The sequence below is a fragment of the Saimiri boliviensis genome, chromosome 4, assembly GCF_048565385.1.
Source record: "Saimiri boliviensis isolate mSaiBol1 chromosome 4, mSaiBol1.pri, whole genome shotgun sequence".
Classification (NCBI taxonomy): domain Eukaryota; kingdom Metazoa; phylum Chordata; class Mammalia; order Primates; family Cebidae; genus Saimiri; species Saimiri boliviensis.
This window is the reverse complement of record NC_133452.1, coordinates 125,997,164-126,017,992: the sequence shown is the minus strand read 5'-3', so window position 1 is coordinate 126,017,992 and position 20,829 is coordinate 125,997,164. Positions and strand designations below refer to the sequence as shown.

At 40.3% G+C, this 20,829-nt stretch overlaps 2 protein-coding genes across 7 annotated transcripts in view; one reads left to right on the top strand and one right to left on the bottom strand.

Moving 5' to 3' along the window:
* Nucleotides 1-624: 624 nt before the first annotated feature.
* Nucleotides 625-13,650, top strand: BAG2 (BAG cochaperone 2). Its single transcript, XM_003926365.4, has 3 exons — nt 625-1,085; nt 10,304-10,413; nt 12,047-13,650. Exons 1-3 carry the CDS (start codon nt 973-975, stop codon nt 12,457-12,459), a joined length of 636 nt encoding a protein of 211 aa, XP_003926414.1. The 5' UTR covers nt 625-972; the 3' UTR covers nt 12,460-13,650.
* Nucleotides 13,651-15,609: 1,959 nt separating this feature from the next.
* The window catches only part of RAB23 (RAB23, member RAS oncogene family), a 35,837-nt gene continuing 30,617 nt past the window's right edge, over nt 15,610-20,829 (bottom strand). For all 6 annotated transcript variants that reach the window (XM_074398137.1, XM_003926362.4, XM_010337131.3 and 3 more), the window contains one exon: nt 15,610-19,167. In XM_074398137.1, the coding sequence (XP_074254238.1) occupies nt 19,028-19,167 (140 nt within the window). In that variant the 3' untranslated portion in view covers nt 15,610-19,027. The remainder of the gene's footprint in view (nt 19,168-20,829) is intronic.

Here is a 20,829-nt window from a genome sequence, read left to right as displayed (position 1 = left end):
ACAGGCATAATTTTAATAGCAAAAGTTTAAAACCCCTTCATTAAGCAGAGCGTGTAATCCCAGCACTTTGGGAGGCTGAGGTGGGTGGACCGCTTGAACCCAGGAGGTCAGGGCTGCAGTAAGTCGCGATCGCGCCACTGCACTCCAACCTGGGTGACAGACCCAGGCTCAAATTCAAAAGAAAATTAGAATGGTAAAAATGAAGTATATTCACCTTGCTTCCTACATCTAGCTAGACAGGGAAAGACGGAATAGCTTTTTTTTACTTCAAAGCTTCAGCTGCTGTAGGTGCTTTCACTACTCTCATCTCAGGAAAGAGTGGTAACAGGAAGGTCAGGTGAGTGTAGGCTGCCTAGAAGCTGTACTTACTGCCTTGTGTTTTACAGAAGGCCGTTTTCTCCCCATATCACAGGACTCGGTGTCGTTGTTCTTGCTTTGAATTATGGGTGTTGGGAGAAACTAAACGAACCCGTCACTGAGCAATACACCCACAGCCCACCGACCGATAGGAACCTTGGCGTGGGGGGCGTTGGTTACTTTCAGTCTGCACGGAGAGGCGGGGCCTCGCGGGGCGGAGCTGGGGGTGGTCCGAGGGTCCGCGCGGGCTCCGGGTATTTCCTGGGTCTGAGGAGCTGACGAGACGAGCTGCAGACCGCGTTGGGCGCTTCGTCTCCGCGCGCCCCTCCCGGCGCCTCGTAGGCTTGCGCTCGCCGGGCCCGCGCCCCTCTTCCTCCGGCCGCGGTTGCTCCCTCCCAGGCCCGGCATCCCCGAGCCCCGCGGACGCCGCGCCTGCCCTTGTTTGGCCACGCGGCAGCGGCGGTATTGCCGAGTCCTCTCGGGTTGCCCCCGCGGGCGTCAGAGGGAGGGCGGGCGCCCGCGTAGTGACGGCAGCGCCTGCAGCCCGAGGAGCGCTCCATTCGCCGCCGCCGGAGGGGCCGGTGACCTCTCGGCTGCCCCGCATCGGAGGCGTAGATGGCTCAAGCGAAGATTAACGCTAAAGCCAACGAGGGGCGCTTCTGCCGCTCCTCCTCCATGGCCGACCGCTCCAGCCGCCTGTTGGAGAGCCTGGACCAGCTGGAGCTCAGGTGAGCGGCGGGCCGGCGGGCGGGCGTCTCGGGCGTCGTGCTCGCCGCGCGGGCGGTGCGCGGACGGAGGCCGCGTGTGGCGGGCCGGGGTCTGGGGCACAGCGAGGCGGCGGCCGCAGAAGTTGCTTGTTGAGATTTGTGGTGGATGGACGTGGTGCGGTTTTTTTCCCTCGGATTTTCTCCCCTAGTCCGAGAGAAAACGCATTCGATTTCAGCTAAACCTGTGAGGGCGTTATCGGTGGCCACACTTTGATGGACTTACCTGGGTGTTGGAGAGTGGGGGAAAAAAAAAAAAAAATCAGAGGAAATAAAAGCCACGGTGAGATTCCATGCGATTAAGGACTCTGGCAGCCGGGGTCTGCAGAACTTCTAGAACCTTCTGTGTGGCCCCAGGTGTTTTTAACTTACTCTTTTCCCGTTATGCGTTTTTAAGGGAGGCAGCAGTTGACAGTGGCCCTCCACGTGAAATTAAGTTTCCCTGCTTCAGAGCACTAAGGAGCAAAAATGGAAAAAGCAAAACCAACCCCGCGATCCATTGAGAGCAGATTAGAGAGGGGTGGGCGGTAGGTCACCGGGTGCTTAGTGCGGGGAAGACGTTGCCGCCTCGCGCGTCTCCCCTAACCCCGCGGGCGGGATTCAGCCGCGCCGTTCGTTTCTCGGAGTCGGGCACCTCCCTGCGTGGAAGGCTAAGAGATAGTCACTGGCCTGAAAGCATGAAAACATGCTTTTCTCCTTTTCTTGCTTAAGATTTTATTAGGTAATATAGTAGATGTGCGTAGAATTTCGAAACAGTTTAATGTTAATAGATTTTTGGAAGGACTTTAACGGTGTATTGAAAAGTTTTATCTGCTTCCTGTTGAACGTTTGTCTCAAGTTCCTGTGAAACTTTGGTGAACAGGTGTAGTTAAAAGAAAATCGTGTTAGGCACCGGCAGGCCCCTGAAACTGTACACAGGAGTTGGTTCCATCGTTTTCTCTGGGTTGTGCATGAGCAGAGGCATGTGAGCCAAAAAGTTAAGGAAACACTGCATGGGTGTCTTTATCTCCCTCCATTAGTATACCCAAGCATGAAGTGTCCGTTTGCCGAGAGCGTATTTCAGTAACCACGGTATCTCTTAACTAGTGAGGCACTATTATTGTTACTATTGGGAGAAAAGAGCCAGAGAGTGAGAGATTCTCCACTCAAAATAATTTCATGGATGGCAGCAGAGAAACCTCATCCCTACGCCCGGTTCTAGGGTTCCACTCAGAATGAGGCAAGTGGAAGAGAGAAGTAATGCTTCCGCGTGGATTTTCTATGTACTAGCAAACCTGGCCCATTCCACTCCCAGGAAAAATAGAGCAAAAGCAGAAATTAGTGGCCTCAGTTACTTGAAGTCTCTCCAACTGATAGTTTCTCCTTAGGGAGCTACCTAACAAGTAACTCACACTTCTCCATGTTTTCAGAATGTTAAGGGCATGTTCTCAACCACTTCACGCTGGCTCTCCCGTAGAAAGAAAAGATTTTTTTCCTAAAGGAATAGGGAGGATGCTACTCCACCCTGCCTTCCTTCAAGCTGAGTCATTGTCCTCCAACTTGAAATGCCTCACATGTGGTAGGTACAAAAGCACTCTGAAGTGCTCCTCTTTAAAAGAAAGCCTCGGGTTTTGAAGATTATTATATTCCAGTGTTTGATTAATGTAAGATGAATTCTGATTACTGCACATCAGTGATTAAATTACAACTTGCTTAATATTTGAGTTGTCTGATTAATATGTGGCTAACTGTTCAAGGACTTTTTTTTAGTAATTCTATACTTTTGTAGGCTTTTTTTCTTCTTTTTAAAAAAGTAATACTGGCTGAAAAGGAAGGATTTCTAAAAGTAAGCAAAAATAGAGAAAAACTGCTAATACTGATCCTATTAAGTTTTTTTGAAACCACATGGGCAATGGCACAGAACGCTACACTATTAAACACGAGAATCGGCCAGGCACAGTGGCTCAAGCCTGTAATCCCAGCACTTTGGGAGGCTGAGGCGGGTGGATCATGAGGTCGAGAGATCGAGACCATCCTGGTCAACATGGTGAAACCCCGTCTCTACTAAAAAATACAAAAAATTAGCTGGGCGTGGTGGTGCGTGCCTGTAATCCCAGCTACTCAGGAGGCTGAGGCAGGAGAATTGCCTGAACCCAGGAGGCGGAGGTTGCGGTGAGCCGAGATCGTGCCATTGCACTCCAGCCTGGGTAACAAGAGCGAAACTCCATCTCAAAAAAAAAACGAGAATCATGAATACAAGGTCGATTCTTAAAAGAAAATAGGAAACTCATGTAATTTTGCTCTAATAGTTTGACTGTATGTTGAGTAATAAAGTAGTGTAACTGGGTAGAATAAAACCTTACAGTTTGTACTTAGCCGTGTGCACTTTACGTTCCCTAACCACATTGGTCCTGTCAATTGAATAAGAAATTTCTTCCCTATGAAAGTGAAAACAGGATTATGCCAAATGTTTTGTGACCTGGAGTATGAACTGACCTACAAACACTAGCCTTTTTTCGTTTTTGGACTGCGTTTTGTCTTCTGTATTTCTTCCTTCTGAAGGTGATTCCCTTTTCTCTGTTTTTATAATCAATTCTCAATAGAGTCTGAGTTTTGCATTCCTCAATGGCTCAAACCATCTTACTTATTGGTACTTTTAAACAATTGCTGTAATTTATAAAAAACGCTATGACAGTTTCTGGCTAGTAACTCCCATAACCCTTGTTACCGTCTTACGTTATAAAGTTGGGGTGCTTTAGGCCTCAGGGAAAAGAATCTGTCTCTGACTTTCTTTCACCTGCCTTGTCTGATTGTGGGTCAAAAGACCCTCATTCCAGAGAGGGTCCTGCGCCATGCCCTGGAGGAAGGAGTTGAGCAGTAAGAGGCCGAGAAGAATCTGAATAGACAGGCCTTGCTAGGTTTCCCCATTTGGTCTGTTAGTGTGAGAGCATACCCTTTTTGTCCAGTCACATTTCTACATGGTGGTCATTCATACTTATTCAATGAAGCAAGCCTCCATAAGAACCCAAAAGGATGTGGTTTGGAGAGCTTCCCAATAGCTGGACATGTGGAAGCTCCTAGAAGGTGGCGTGCCCAGTGACGGTATGGAAGCTTTGTGCCCCTTCCCCTGTATCTCACTGTATACATCTTTTCATCCATATCCTTTGTATTACCCTTTATAATAAACCAGTAAATGTAAGTAAGTATTTCCCTGAATTCTGTGAGCTGCTCCAGCAAGTTAAACCTAAAGAGGGGACATGGGAACCCCAATTTAAAGCCAGTGGGTCAGAAGTTCTGGAGGCCTAGACTTGTGACTTTTGGGGGTGGGGGTAGGGTCTTGGGGACTGAGCTTTCAACCTGTGGGGTCTGATACTGTCTCTAGGTAGATAGTGTCGGAGCTGAGTTGGAGGATATTTAGCTGGTGTCCACTGCTTGTTGGTGGGGAAAATCCCCACATACTTGCTCACAGTAGTCTTCTGTGTTGTTAACAGTGTGAGAGCAGAAGAAAAACAGTGTGCGAGTTTTTTCTAAAACATATGCTAGTGTTTATTCATTTAATGAATACGTATTTATGCTAGGCCCCATGTCTTAGTGGAAGTTACTATTATCACCATTCTACAGATAGAGAAATTGAGGCTTAGCAGCTTAAATGACTTGTCCAAAGTCACACAACTAGAGAGTAGTAAACTCCAAATCTGAACCCAGGAAGCCTGGCTTTCCAGGCTCTAATACTTAATGCCTGAATTTTCTTAAAGTTACGTATGTCACATTTCAAAATGTAGGAATGATGTATGGATGAACATATGAGTTTCCTGAAAGAGATAAAAATTCAGTTTAAATTGGCCTTTAATTCAGTGGCTATTGAACACACACTATGTGCTAGGCATTGTGTAACTCCTAGAAAGCTCAAGATGGTAATGAAGATGTTTGTGGGGTGGGTTTTGGAGACTAGCAGAGGGAAAAATGACAGGACTGGGAGATTGGGTGTTCACCTTGTTTCCCACAACTTACCACATCGCAGGTCCTTCCGCCTTCCTGTCAGCCATTCGCTGTGGCTTAACCTGCACCCAGGTAGTGAAGAGCTGGGGTTGGGGGTGATAAGGATCATTTGTCTGGCTTTAAAGCTTCATGTTAGGGTGTGCCAGTGTTCCAGGAGTCACAAAACAAGATGGCATCATAGTTAATATTGTATAATAGCCTATAATTTAAAAGAACATTTTGCATATACATTGTTATTCGAAGCTTTAAAAACCCTTTGAGGTAGGTGGAAGGCACATTCTCTCTCCTAGAAATGAGGGAAGTGATGGAACTGGCTTGCCTAAGGACATACTACTGAAGAGTGGCTCTTCGCACTAAAAACACTAGTCCCTTCTTTACACCAGTGTCTTGACAGTAAATGTAATGTAATATTTTGGTGGTGATTAGGAAAAACCTTCAGAATTTTACATTGCCTAAAAGCGATCATTATGGCATTCTTTTGATACGGGAGTATGGAATAAGAGACAGAACTCTTGAGTTTAAGAACCTGTAAACAGCAGGGCATAATGGCTCACTCCTAGCACTTTGGGAGGCTGAGGTGGTCAGACCACCCGAGGTCAGGAATTTGAGACCAGCCTGGCCAACATGGTAAAACCCCGTCTCTACTAAAAATACAAAAATTAGTTGGGCTTGGTGGCAGGAGCCTGTAGTCCCAGGTACTCCGGGGGCTAAGGCAGGAGAATTGTTTGAACCCAGGAGGTGGAGGTTACAGAGAGCTGAGATCATACCACTGCATTCCAGCGTGGACAACAGAGTGAGATTCCATCTTGGGGAAAAAAAACAAACTGTTTTAGAAATGATTTCTTTCAAATCACAATATGAGCATATGCCATTTTTCCTCCTTTTTATGAAAGTACAAATTCTCATCAGTAATAAGCCGACATTCATAATGGTAAGAATATAAGGGCTATCAATACTATAAATACATGCCAGTGCCAATTCTAGACACATTATACATATTAACTTGTATGTGTAATTGTTTTCAGTCAGTGCTATCAGTCACTGTTAAACTCTACCTGCTTTACTTCATTGAGTCACAAGCACTGTTCCCTTGTTGTTTCATAGGCGACTGACCCATTTGCACAGCTAGTAGTGGTGGCGCCGGCAGTTTTCACTGCATTCTCTGTTAGCGGACGTATTAGCAGTAGCCACAGTTTGGGCAAAATTGCTGTTGTACTCCTCCTAAGGCTCCTAGCAGTTTGCTGTTTTGATACTGAGGTTCGTGAGGTGCCCAAGACCTGGGGGCTCTCTGAGGATGCCTGCGCTCCAGTCTTGTCTTCCTGAGTATTCTGACTAAAATTTCTTTTTGTCAAAACCTACTTAGTTGTGATTTCATGAGTTTTCCAGGAGTACAGCCCAGGCCAGCCTTGATGTGAGGATAAGTTCTTTCCCAATTTGGAGTTGTAGCTGCTTCCAGGATCTGTTAGTAAAAACAGAACTGCCCCTCTCCGCCAAGAGTAGTGTTGTCAGATGAGATATTAAGAAACATGAAGGATAAAGTGAGATGGTCCAACATTTCTCTAACCAGAGTTCCAGAAGAAAATAATAGAATGGGAGTCAGGGAATATTCAAAGATACAACGTCTAAGAATTTTCTAGAACTAATGGAAAAATTGTAAAATTGTAAACAAAAGACAGGTAAATGAGTTTAAGGATAGCAATAGCTGATGAACAGTACAAATGTTACTTAAATAAACTAACTAGAGATCTAGATTCAGCTTTTTAAAAGAAAAAATGTTAAGATATGAGGTAGTCCGTAGAGTAAATGAATGTACAGGGCCAAAGGAAGCATGAATTGCCTTATGGGAAAGGAAGGGAGAAGCTAAGGAAACAATTCCTGCCAAAGGGATTGGGTTTTGAAGAAGGATCACTCAGTAGACAAGGGTCAGGGAGAAAGAAGGCTACCTGAAGAGGAACTAGGATGTGAAAAACCCATGTTGCCAAAGAAACCCTGAGATGTTTACATTCTGAAGAATGACATTTTGCCTTTGCATGAAACAAAAAAGGTATGCATAAAAATGTATATACGAAGTTCTATAAATGATGAAATCTGTTTTTCATAGGGATAATGCCCTGGTAATTTCTATGATGTATTTTTAAAAAGCCTTTGGGGGTTGGGGGGGGTTCCAGAAACACAAAATTTAGAAGTTCCATCTAATTATCTGGTCTCATTTAATGATAAAATATTTTCTTCATATGACAGGCTTTTATATATATATATATATATATATATATATATATTTTTTTTTTTTTTTTTTTTTTTTTTTTTTCTTTTGAGACGGAGTTTCGCTCTTGTTACCCAGGCTGGAGTGCAATGGCGCGATCTCGGCTCACCGCAACCTCCGCCTCCTGGGTTCAGGCAATTCTCCTGCCTCAGCCTCCTGAGTAGCTGGGATTATAGGCACGCGCCACCATGCCCAGCTAATTTTTTGTATTTTTAGTAGAGACAGGGTTTCACCATGTTGACCAGGTTGGTCTCGATCTCTCGACCTTGTGGTCCACCCGCCTCGGCCTCCCAAAGTGCTGGGATTACAGGCTTGAGCCACCGCGCCCGGCCGACAGGCTTATATTTTTTTTCTAGAATGTCTTTTTTATCTTATTTGGTTAACAACATGATCTGACTGCTGTAACTAATAAATTAAACTTTCCTTTTCAGAATACATTGTTCTCTCTTTATCATCTTACAATTGAATACAAACCGAAAAAGTGTTGAAAAATTAATCTCTTCTTTCAGCATCTTCTCATTTACCAGTCACATGATTCACCTATGTCAGTCATTTGTCTAAATATTGGGGTTATGATTTGTGCTTTTAGCATAAGTATTCATTGCAAACTCAGTCTCTTTCCTGCGTTCTGAGCCCTAGTTTATCTTTCTGAAAGACTGCTAATGTAAGATGTTTAAGTAAATAGGGAATAGTCCTGTAATAGGGCCTGATACTTGCATTACTATTACTCTGTAGAATATTGTATTTTGATTGTGTTCTCTAGCCAAATTTGTCACATGAGATTCTTCCCAGTTCTTTGCTTTTACTGGCTCTTATAAACACAAAGTTTGACATGTGTTTAATATCTTGTAGAATAAAGATACCTTATGATTTTACAGCCTGTCAGTATTATTTGGGGCTATAACAGGTGGGTAACCAAAGGGGAAAAGGCATGTGTGTGCTTGAGGTAGGGGAGGATCCGTTTATGGAATTGAACATGTTAAAACATTGGTGAAGTTGTTCTTCCTGTGCACACTTAAGACAGCAATTAGGATTAGATCTTCATGACGTTGTATTTCTAAGAGCATCTAAATACTGGGGATAGGTCTGTCACTATTTCATTTGCAAAAGTTGGCGACTTAGTTACTGTAATTCATAATAAGAAGGTGACCTGGAAATACAGAACATGTTAAATATACAATATATATATTTTTATCTTGCTCCCATGATTCCACAGCTTAGTTTTTTAGTGACTGGGTATATTCATGTGTGTGTATAGTCAGTGCATGTGTGTGCAGTTGAGGGACGTGGGGAAAGTAGTACTTCTATAGTTTGAACAGGACTTAACACAGAAAAACAGAGACTTTCCCTTAAATTTGGGAAAAGACAAAGATAGCTCCATTGTTGTCACTGTTTAACACAGGACTGAAGGACCTTTTCTTAAAAAAAAAAAAAAAAAAAAAAAAGGTAATAGGATTGGGAAGGAAGAAATAACAACTACTGCAGATGATACGATCATTAACCTAGAAGAACCAACAGAATCAATAGACTGAACACTAAAATGAATACATGTAAATCAAGGTCATCAGTGACAAGATAATCCTACAAAACCAGCACTTCTCAAACCAGTATAAATCAACTAGAAAATACAAATTCACAACAGCAACAATATCCACAGACTACTAAGAAGAATACATCAGAATGCTATAGAAGATCTGAATGAATGAAGAGACATATATCACGCCCTTTAACAGAATAACGTTTTAAAGATGTCTAATTTCTCTTGGTTTTTGAGAAACACAATAAATTTAGCCTAGAGTTTATATGGAGACGTAAAAGTCCATAAATAGCTAAGTTATCTTTAAAGAAGATTGAGGGCCCTGCTCTACCAAATATTAAAGTGTAGTATGAGGCTGGTGTTATTAAAAAAAAACAAAAACAAAAAACTGGCACTGGTATAAGAACAGTTAAATATACTAATGCATGAGATAGAGATTTTAGAGATAATATACATTCGCTAGGGGAAAGATGGATTGTTTGGTAAATAATGTTGGGGAAAATGGCTATTTGGAAAAAAAAATAAACATCCTTACCTAACTACATGCAAGGATTGATTCTAGGTGGATTAAGGACATAAATATAAGGAAGGTAGAACTAGAAAGTTAATAGAAGGAAAATAGGAAAATATGACCAAGGGGTGGGGGAAGACCTTACGTCAAAACTTCAAAAGCATAAGCCATAAGGGAAAAAAAAAATTTGATCACCTCAAAATAAATGTCTCTTTTTAGTGTAAGACATCCCAGACGTGGGTCCTGTTTGAGAGGATGAGAGATGGTTGCCATATCTGTGACCAATAAGAATCTCTTGAGTATACAAATCAACAAGGGGACAGTAACTCCTGTTTACAAATAGAGAAACAAAATAGGAAAAGTCTATGAACAGGCTAACAAGGATACAAAAATATGTCTGAAATTACTAGGAAAACGCAAGTTAACATGGTGAAATCCTGTCTCTAGTAAAAATACAAAAATTAGCTGGGCCTGGAGCCTGAGGCGCAAGAATCACTTAAACCCAGTGGGTGGAGGATGCAGTTAGATTGTGTCAGTGTGCTCCAGCTGGGCAAGACTCTCTCAAAAAAAAGTACTCACAAGAACCTGGATGCTAAGTGAAAAAACAAAAACAGAGTGAGATATAAATTCAAAATATACAAATGATACAGATCTAATAAAACAAGTGCTATTAGACAAACACTAAATAGAATGATTGCCTTATGAGCTGGGAGGAAATGGGAGAAAGACAAATGGATAAAAATAGAAAAAAGAAAGAATTTTAAAGCAAGAATGAAGAATTTTTGAAAAGTGGTGATCTTTAAACTTGATTTGGGCTGAATGAGAGATAAAAGAAAATTAACAGGAAGAACATCCTCCATACAATAACTGTTTTGTTTTCCCAATTTCTATAGGGTTGAAGCTTTGAGAGAAGCAGCAACTGCTGTTGAACAAGAGAAAGAAATCCTTCTGGAAATGATCCACAGTATCCAAAATAGCCAGGACATGAGACAGATCAGTGACGGTGAGAGCCATCTCCACAGAAGGGGCTCGTCTTTTACACTGCTTTAAAGAGTTTGTGATAAGTGTGGGTCAATTTTTGCTTGACTTTTGGTATGCGTGCTCTAGGCCACAGCATTTATTGTGAGCCGCAGAGAGCAGCTGCAGCTGTCAGTTTATTACAACAGCCACTTACTCAGAGATTTCTTGCAGTATGCTCCCTACCCGAAGCCCATAGCTGGGAGAGAGAGGGAAAAGCCTGCAAGCTCAGAAGAGCTGGCCCCCAAACAGTAAGGCCATGTGTTTTATCCCAGGTTCACACTCATAACTTCAGTTCTTTACAAGTTACTGGACTGCAAGACATTGAAAAGCAGAGGAAAAGGGTGAGAGAGTGGAAGCAGAGAAGTAGAGACAAGAAAAGATGAATTGAGGCATAAAATAAAGAGAAGGGACAGAATGCAGAGGAAATGAGGAAACCTGCAGGACCAAGAAAGACATGAACGTAAAAATGTGCTGTCATTTTTTTGCTGTTGTTTTGTTTTGTTTTGTTTGAGTCGATAGTATAATTCTTGTTGCCCAGGCTAGAGTGCAATGGCGCGATTGTGGGTCACTGCAACCTCCGCCTCTCGGGTTCAAGCTATTCTCTTGCCTCAGCCTCCCGAATAGCTGGAGTTACAGGTGTCCACCACCATGTCCGGCAAATTTTTGTATTTTTAGTAAAGACAGGGTTTCATCATGTTGGCCAGGCTGGTCTGGCACTCCTCACCTTAGGTGATCCACTCACCTCAGCCTCCCAAAGTGCTAGGATTACAGGCATGAGCCACCGCACCTGGCCTGTGGTGTCATTTTCATGTGAAGAACATGACTGGCTGTGTTGAAATAGGTCACTTGTGATTTTCTTCATTGGCACTGTACTTCCTACTTGGGCTCCTTTGGTGCCACACAGGCCTCATTAGTGAGCCAAGTGGCTGGTGAGTTAACTAAGCAATCTAAATCCAGATCAAAACTGTGGCACATCTGTGGTGGGCCATGATCTAGTCTCTCTACACTATCCTGCCCAAAGATTAAGGAGTTAGGAAGTTACAAAACAGAACAAGCAGGAGATTGCTGACTTTTTCATATAAATAATGAAATGTTGATTCCTACTTGTGCTGGCCAAGACTTAGACTCCTGTCCTGCTTCTGTCTGGAGAAGGATGAAGTCAGTGCCTGTACTGAGGCCAGCTTATCTTCTGTCATGGCTGCATTTTCTCGACCAAAATTTGGGGCAGTGTATTCTGATCAATGCACATGTCCTTATGGAGAGATCTAGGACATGTGACCTCAAGCTCTACCCAGCACAAACCCTATATGTGCTTACTCCTCCCGGTGTTAAGACTTGATCTCCATCCTAGTTACAAATGCATACCTGCCCAAACTTCTGCAAACATGCCAGTTTGGGAAGTCTTCTGGGATCCCATGTATAAAGATTGTCAGGAAATGGTATTCTTCAACCTCTTTCGGTAATCTAATACATTTCACCAGTTAATCTTATATGCTGTAGTTTCAGCTTTTATCTTTTAAAAAATTGCATCGTAGAGGTACTAAATAAATTTGTCACAAATGCATTAATGTTCTTGACATGGATAAGCTTATGTCTCATATTGATTGGTATTTTAGGAGAAAGAGAAGAATTAAATCTGACTGCAAACCGTTTGATGGGAAGAACTCTCACCGTTGAAGTTTCAGTAGAAACAATTAGAAACCCCCAGCAGCAAGAATCACTAAAGCATGCCACAAGGATTATCGATGAGGTGGTCAATAAGTTTCTGGATGATTTGGGAAATGCCAAAAGTCATTTAATGTCGCTTTACAGTGCATGTTCGTCTGAGGTGCCACATGGGCCAGTTGATCAGAAGTTTCAATCCATAGTCATTGGCTGTGCTCTTGAAGATCAGAAGAAAATTAAGAGGAGATTAGAGACTCTGCTTAGAAACATTGAAAACTCTGACAAGGCTATCAAGCTGTTAGAGCATTCTAAAGGAGCTAGTTCCAAAACTCTGCAACAAAATGCTGAAAGCCGATTCAATTAGTCTTCAAACCCAAGAGCATTTACACATAGTGGTGTAAAAATGGTACAATACTATTTTAATTGATAACTAGTTCTTTGTGTTAGGTTTAGCCACTTAGTTGATACTGACAGTTGTTTGAGATGAGGAAGATATTCCATCAAGTATCTTCAGTTTTGTGAATAACAAAACTAGCAATATTTTCATTATCTATCTAGAGGTTTTAGATTGAATTCTTGTCTTGTACTAGGATCTAGCTTATTTCACTATTCTGTGGATGAATACAGTTTGTTGGGGAAAACAAGTGCTCAGCTAGGGGCAAGAACATCACTGCTTTTTCCTTTACTTGGTCTAGCATGGAATCATGCAGTCACCTGGGGCATTTAGCTGACTAGAAATTTTTTTTTTTTTTTTTTGGAGATAGAGTCTCGCTCTGTCACCAGGATGGAGTGCAGATCTCAGCTCACTGCAGCCTCCACCTCCTGAGTTCAGATTATTCTCATGCCTCAGCCTCTGGAGTAGCTGGGATTACAGGCATGCGCCACCTCACCCGGCTATTTTTTTTGTATTTCTAGTAGAGATAGGGTTTCACCATGTTGGCCAGGATAGTCTCAATTTCCTGACCTCATGATCCACCCACCTTGGCCTCCCAAAGTGCTGGGATTACAGGCATGAGCCACAGTGCCTGGCCTAGAAATTCTTTACCCTAAGCAGCACACACACAGTGTTAACAAAGCACTGTGCTTAGAGGGATAAAAGGAATCACGAAACAAGAATCTTTCCAAAGTTGTCTCATTTAGCAATGTTAAGGCATCTATATCAAATTATTCTGGATATAAAGATTTACGTGTCTCCATCTGAATGTAGTTTTTGATATACGAGAAACTATGACATAAAATGTGAGAAAATCACCTATAACTTACCACTGTGAACAATTATATATCTGCTTCATCTTTTCTCAAATGCATCAATTCTCACTAAAATTCCTACGTTGTTCCTTGCCTTTTTTAAAGTTAGATACTGATATAAAGTCTGTTTAATTGTGAGCTCTATTTTATGTAGTTATATCTTTATCCATTCCCCTTTTATGAACATGTAGGTTGTTTCCTACTTGTTGCTATTACTGCAATATACTTTTGTATACAGGACTTTTTCCTTCTTTCGTTTTTGATTTTCTCTGTATAAAGGCCCAGGAGTGAATTATATTGGGTCAAAGAGTATATGTTTTACTGGCCTCACACGTATTAAAATTTTTTTATATAAAGGTTATTGCAGTTTATACTTTTTTCAGTAATTAAAATGTAGCTATTTCACTAGAATCTTTTCAGCACAGAGCATCAACACTTTAGTTTGCATTTTGTTTGTTAACAAGGTTGACCAGTGTTGATTCTTCTTTTATCTGTGATAAAGTGAGGCAACTAGAGAACACTTACTTGTTCAAAGTAATTAGTGCTATTGATATACAAAAACCTCAGCCACTTCTCCAGATACTATTTTGAAATGAACACATCAGTTTTTATTTGAATGTAGGTATTCATACTGAAAAACAAAATCAGGATCCAAATTGATTTTATGTATGTGTCTCTCAATGCAAGCAATATTGAACTTCATTTTCTCTACAAAAAATGCCAAGTCTCTTTATAAAAAGCAGTTACAATCGGAAGACATTCATGTTACTTCCTTTGCCAGCTCCAGCTCTGCCTTATTTAAATCTTTCCATCTCATGAGAAACATTAATTCTATCTATGGCATAGCCACTTGGTTTGTTAGCGGACTGATTTGCTGTCATCAGGCTGAAATGATTTTTTGTGTGCATCATTTTTTTCTTGACCCGCTTTTTGAAAATTAAATGAATAGTCAAGTTTTCAAGTTCTCATGTATTGTCAGCATCTGTAAATCCCCTCCACTGTGGGAAATGCTACTGCTCCCAGCTTCCCATTGCTTCCACATCAGTCCAGGACGTTTTCCACCACAAATTATTCTGGCTCTGCCTCCTTGACCTTGGTATTCTTAGCATTGTTTTTCCCATTTTTTTGCAATGGAGTTTTTATTGGAGGCCATTCATTTCTGATCACAGACTCGAAGAGCTATGATCCACATTTCCAAGCTGCTTGAGGTCCCTGGTCTGCAGTGTCTCCAGCACTCTGTACCTAAAGCCAAATCCAGGGGGCAGGAAATCTCAGTGTGTTGATTTTTTTTTTTTTTTTTTTTTTGAGAGGGAGTCTTACTTTGTCACCCAGGCTGGAATACAGTGGTGCGATCTCAGCTCACTGCAACCTCCACCTCCCATGTTCAAGTGATTCTCCTGCTTTAGCATCCTGAGTAGCTGGGATTACAGGTGCCCACCACCCATGCTCGGATAATTTTTGTATTTTTAGCAGAGACAGGGTTTCATCATATTGGCCAGGCTGGTCTTAAATTCCTGATCTCACCCATCTCAGCCTCCCAAAGTGCTGGGATTTATAGGTGTAAGCCACCATACCTGGCCAGTGTGTTGATTCTTAACGTGTATTTTTATTTCTAAGAATGAGAGGAGTAAGGCCGGGCGCGGTGGCTCACACCTGTAATCCCAGCACTTTGGGAGGCTGTGGCAGGCGGATCAAAAGGTCAAGAGATAGAGACCATCCTGGCCAATATGGTGAAACCCCTTCTCCACTAAAATACAGAAATTAGCAGGGTGTGGCGGTGCACAGCTGTAGTCCCAGCTACTTGGGAGGCTGAGAGAGGAGAATTGCTTGAACCCGGGAGGCGGAGGCTGCAGTGAGCTGAGATCACGCCACTGCACTCTATAGTCTGGCGCGCAGTGACAAAGCGAGACTGTCTGAAAAAAAAAAGGTGGGGGGGAGTATAATTTATTTTCAAATGATGATGAATTTCCTGGGTCACATTTTTACCCTCATTTAAACTGTTGACATTTATGTAGATTAAGTGGATATATAGGATGTTTTGCCCTATCTCAATTCTATACCATTTCTAGAATGTAATATACAATTTCAGGGTAGCCCTCCTGCCATTCCTGGTTAGCACTGCTTTCAATAAAAGAGGGTATTAAATATTGGCAGAGTATCTGAAATGTGAAATATTTTTAGGTCGCTTTGATCTTTAAAGAAGTTGCATTATATATTTTAGTACTTAGTTTCACCCTGTTGATACAGTCATATATATCACTCAGAATTTTAGCTTTAAAATGCTTTTTTTTATTATTATTGGAATTCATCCTTCATGAAATTTTTATTGAGTGCTGTATTTTAAATTAAACTGGAGAGCATAACTGCAACCAAATAGCAGTACATACAAGTGGTTTTCCATTCAAATTTACAAAAGCATTATTTATTAGTAACAAAAATATGGAAGGAATTGTTTTCCTTTTATTCCAAATTTTTTATTTTTAAAAGACCATTTACTAACATCCTACTGTAGACATTTCAAGAGAGAGATAAAAGAAGCACTATCTAATAAAGATTATTATAGCCAAATCATCCAGTTACCCGGGAGTTTGGTTGTTGGATATTTGAGAGTCTACTGTGGCTTTAAATATTTTGCTAGCAAATAAATTCATCTGTGTGATGATAGACTTAGGGGTTTTGTAACTAAAAGCCTAAGGAGTGACTATAATCCACATGACATTCTTAACAGTTAAAACTGAGAAAGTCCTGTTCATTAGGTAGGTGCCCTGTGGAACTAGCTTTTGCCTCATCAGTTAATTGTTTTCAGGGCAACAGAGTAATGATAGATTAATGGGAACGTTTTACCAGGTTACCAGTAACTATTTCAAAGGTTTTGAAAAGGATGTTAATAATTAACAATATCTTCTATTAAAAGGGTCCAACACTAAGTTGGGACATAAGGTCCTAAGGCCAACTCCCCATTCTAAGATCTTCAGAAAACGTCCCATTTCCTAAAACTCACAGGTCCAAGGAGTACGTGTTACTGAGAGTTCTTTCTGAGCACTACATTACCAGCTTCTAAAAAAGCAACCACCTGAAACTCCGCTCCACAATGAGGAAAGTTTTCATCCTCTTTTTGGTAGTTTTAGTTTATTTTGTAAAAGTACATGTGTGCTATCAACTTTGGGCAGATACAAAGGAAATCATTTAACCTGGTTTTATTTAACTATATTGCTTTATATGGGCTATTCTGTATACTATTTAATTCATAGACAGAGACTGAAAAAGGAAAAGGAAACCTGAGGAACTCCGAAATATGGCAGTTATTCCACAGTGATAATATGTCTGTATGCAAAAGATTAGCCGTAATGTTAAACAAGTAGATTACAAGCACAAATGCACAGTAACCTGCAATCTTGAAAAAGTTTTTCTTTAGTTCATATGGTTTCATAAGGTTAAAATTTTTTAAGAGAATGAAGGGTGTTGGAAAAAAATACCAATTTGTGAAGGCTTTAAAAATTGATTAAATTGAGTAATTAACATATGGCTGACTTTCAGGCCTACTTAATTATTTTAAATGAGTATGGTTAGGTTTAAAATACAGCAGTGCAAATTAAAAATTCAAATGTATAACAGATCTCTCTCAGTTCTTATATAAAACTAAGTACATAAAGTTATATTACAAATAGTAGAGTAACTGCAACTATCCTCAGATTACTTTAATATAGAAAGGTAACATACTTTTATCCACACAAGTAATATGAAAAATAACCAGAACACACATAACAAGTGATTCTTCTGCCAATAAAGACCAAAAGACTATTTGCTGCAAAATATTAATTTGTGCAAGAATTAAAGAGACTATCTGAAAAGAGTGGAAAACATGACAGTATCCACTGTTAGGAACTGGGTTTTGCCCCCAACACCTGTCCCACTGTCAGCAATGCGAGTGGTGACAACTGGTGACAGAAAAACATTTTATATTACTCTGAAATAGATGATGCCAGATCACTTCAATATAATGAAAAGGGAAAATTTACTCTTTTTAATATTTTTATTATTTTTCAATCTAAAACAGCAAAGAGAACTTTTACTTTTCATCACGTAACAAGGACACACCCAGGAAATTTGATTTTCTCAACATTAGGAGGATGAGGGGGGTGCAGATGGAAGACTTAAAAAACAAAACACAAAAGGAATACATAAAACATTTTTTAGTACAAATAATGAAAAATGACTTCATGACACATTTTTTAATAACAAAAAAGTTATTTTTACATACTTTGAACTGCTGTAAAAACCAAGTATATTGAAAGGGGTTATTTATAGGTTAAAAATAAAACCATTGATGAATGATAATCAGTTTTAACACAGTGCATGCAATTATCTTAGCTGGAAAGCTACTGTCCCAACTGACAAAATTTATGCCTTGATACATGATTACATATGAAATGATTTTGTAAAGAAATGATTTCGTATGTGGGACTGACAGCTCTTCAGACAGTGCTCTAGAAACTGAAGGTTAGAGAAATTTGGAAGTGATCATCTTAAAGTACCATGTAAAAATACAAACAGAATGGTTTCGAGTTGCAGGGCATTGTAAAATCTGTAATTTGGGTTAAGACTAGTAATAATACTTTTGTGCATTTAAAAAATGGTTAGTATAATCCTGTAAGTGCAAAGCTGGGTTAGTGAGCAGCAAAAGGTGTTAGATACACCACCACACTTCACAGGACCTCCTGAATGATTGCAGATGTGCTGTGTACCTTCTTAAGGGGCTTTGGCTGATCTAATGACAGCAGGAGCTCACTGTGCTTATGGGTGATTATACCACAGATTTTGCAATAAGGGCTCACCAAGGAGATGCTCTAGCATTAAAATTCCTAGACTCCTCTTTTATCTGTGCTGTCACAGAGGAAAACTGCTTACTGCTTTTAAAAGATATAATAATATAAATTCTGATAGTAAAGCGCTATAAAAATTAGGTATGATTTTTTTGGCACAAAGCACTTTTTAAGCCCAAGCTTATTTTGCAAAATATATGTCTAGAGTTTTGAAAATAAAGACATATACATAATATGTAAATGGTTTTAAAAGTGAATTAATTAAATGTATATTTTCTTAAATACTGCACTTACCTTCAGCTGACTCCAGTACCAGACATCTGCATGCACACCTCACAGTCTACATGACACAGATATTGCACAAGTACTAATGCCAAAATACTAATGCAGTCTGGCAAGATTTAGGGTTTATCTTTCAGTATTACTTTTGTGAAAGTATTCAGATTCAATACTATTTTGCAGAAAAGCCAGATGACCAATTTGAGGAAAAGAATGCTTGCTATCTTTCCTGATCCACAGTATTAAAATCTGTAACAATATATTTAGGCATTTCATTTGTTTTCCAGCATTTAAAATTTAGCAAAACCTATTTTGAAATTTCTTAGAGCATTCCTTTAAAAATAGGAGAAGCTTCATCTAACGTTAAAAAAAAAAAATTGGAGTCCACAGGGCAGTAATTTTTCCACCAGAGGTCTCACTCTACATTCTCAAAAGCACTGCAGAGCAATATTTAAGTCTGTCACTTTCAGAGAGCCGTTAGGTGCAAAGTCTGCTGACAACCTTGTAACATACCAGGACAGCTGGATGGGTTTCTTACTGAATTGCACAATGTAAATTCAATTTTTTTCCTCCCAAAACATTTTACGGTATACTACAGCTGTTAAAAGGATTTCTGTTTTTCTTGGTCCTTTGTTTGTTGGGTCTAAGATTGATGACATCTCCACCATTGAGGGTACTTGAATTATGACCCAAGTGACTTCCACCAGATGTATTAAAGACACCTGTATAAATTGAGGGAAAACAGTGATTGGCACTGACATGCTTCAGAGTCACCTGTTGCATCCAGCTTGTTAGTAAAATCAGTAGTATTTTCAAATACTTAGTTTTTAAAATTGCAGTAAAATACAACAAAATTCACCATCTGTTTTTAAGCTTATGGTTCAGTGGTATTAAATACATATGCAATGTTGTGGAATGATGACCATCATCAATCTCTGTAACTCTACATCTTTAAAACTGAAACTCAATACCCATTAGACACTAACCATTCCTCCTCCCTGCAGGCCTTAGCAACCACCATTCTATCTTTTGTGTCTATGATTTTAACTGCTCTACCTTATATAAATGGAATACAGTGTTTCTTTGTGACCAACTTATTTCACTTAGTATAATGTCTTCAACGTTCATCCAATGTAGAACATTGCAGCATTTCCTTCCTTTTTAAGGGTAAATAAATAATACTCCATTTTAGGTATATAACACATTTTGCTTATCCATTCATATGTCAGTGGACACAGATTTATGATTTTAAAGCTTTTGTTTTAATTTTATTTTTAATAGCTAATACACATGGTACAAAGTTCAAGGGATGTAAGAGGTCACCCTGGCCAGGTGCGGTGGCTGACACCTGTAATCCCAGCACTTTGGGAGGCTGAGGTGGTCGGATCACGAGGTCAGGAGTTCCAGACCAACATGGCCAACATGGTGAAACCCCATTTCTACTAAAAATACAAAAATTAGCCAGGTGTGGTGGCACATGCCTGTAATCCCAGCTACTTGGGAGGCTGAAGCAGGAGAATCGATTGAACCAGGGAGGCAGAGGTTGCAGGGAGCCAAGATCGCACCACTGCACTCCAGCCTGGGCAATACAGTGAAACTCCGTACCCCCCACCACCCCCACCAAGAAAAGAGGTCACATTAAAGCTCTTTTTCACCAGGACTTTAACTCCTTGCCAGTTTTCCTCCCCTAAGGGTACACGTTACCACTTTTCCTACTTATCCTTCCAGATATAGTTCATGCATATACAGGCTACAATGCATATATATTCTCTTTTCTACCTAAGTTACGGCATATTCTATACACTGTTCTGCATCTTTTGACAATCTATTTTTGAAATTTGGAATCCGTAAATACAGTAATTGTAATAACATTAACATCATATCACTTCCTCAAGAATACCTAACTTTTAGTTAACAGTATTTGTGAGTTGTGTGGGTTTTGTTTTGTTTTTTTTTAAATTTAAGAGATGGGGTCTTGCTCTGTCACCAGGCTGGAGTGCAGCAGTGCAATTATAGCTCAATGCAGCCTTGAATTCCTGGGCTCCAGCAGTCTTGCCTCAGCCTCCTGAGTAACTGGGACTACAGGCACAAGAATGTGCCACTGGCTACTTTTTCTTTTGTTTTTAAGAGACAGGCTATTGCTATGTTGTCTAAACTGGTCTCAAACTCTTGGCCGCAAGCAATCCTGCTTCAGTCTCCCAAATGGCTGGGATTATAAGCACAAGCCACCACACCAGCTATTTATGAGATTTTGTGTTAATACTGCTAAGATAGGTTTTTTCCTACTTATGGTAAAACAGTAATAAAGTGGCCCACAGATAAAAGTGATGAGTAGCTAAAAGAATTTTATAGTTTCCATTTTTAACTGTGCTATTCACAAAATG

What these genes read in the sequence shown, in the direction of transcription:
- BAG2 (XM_003926365.4), top strand. Translation starts at nt 973, where the DNA reads ATGGCTCAAGCGAAGATTAACGCTAAAGCCAACGAGGGGCGCTTCTGC. An exon ending in CTGGACCAGCTGGAGCTCAG is followed by an intron (nt 1,086 to 10,303) that starts GTGAGCGGCGGG and finishes CAATTTCTATAG; the next exon opens with GGTTGAAGCTTTGAGAGAAG. An exon ending in CATGAGACAGATCAGTGACG is followed by an intron (nt 10,414 to 12,046) that starts GTGAGAGCCATC and finishes TTGGTATTTTAG; the next exon opens with GAGAAAGAGAAGAATTAAAT.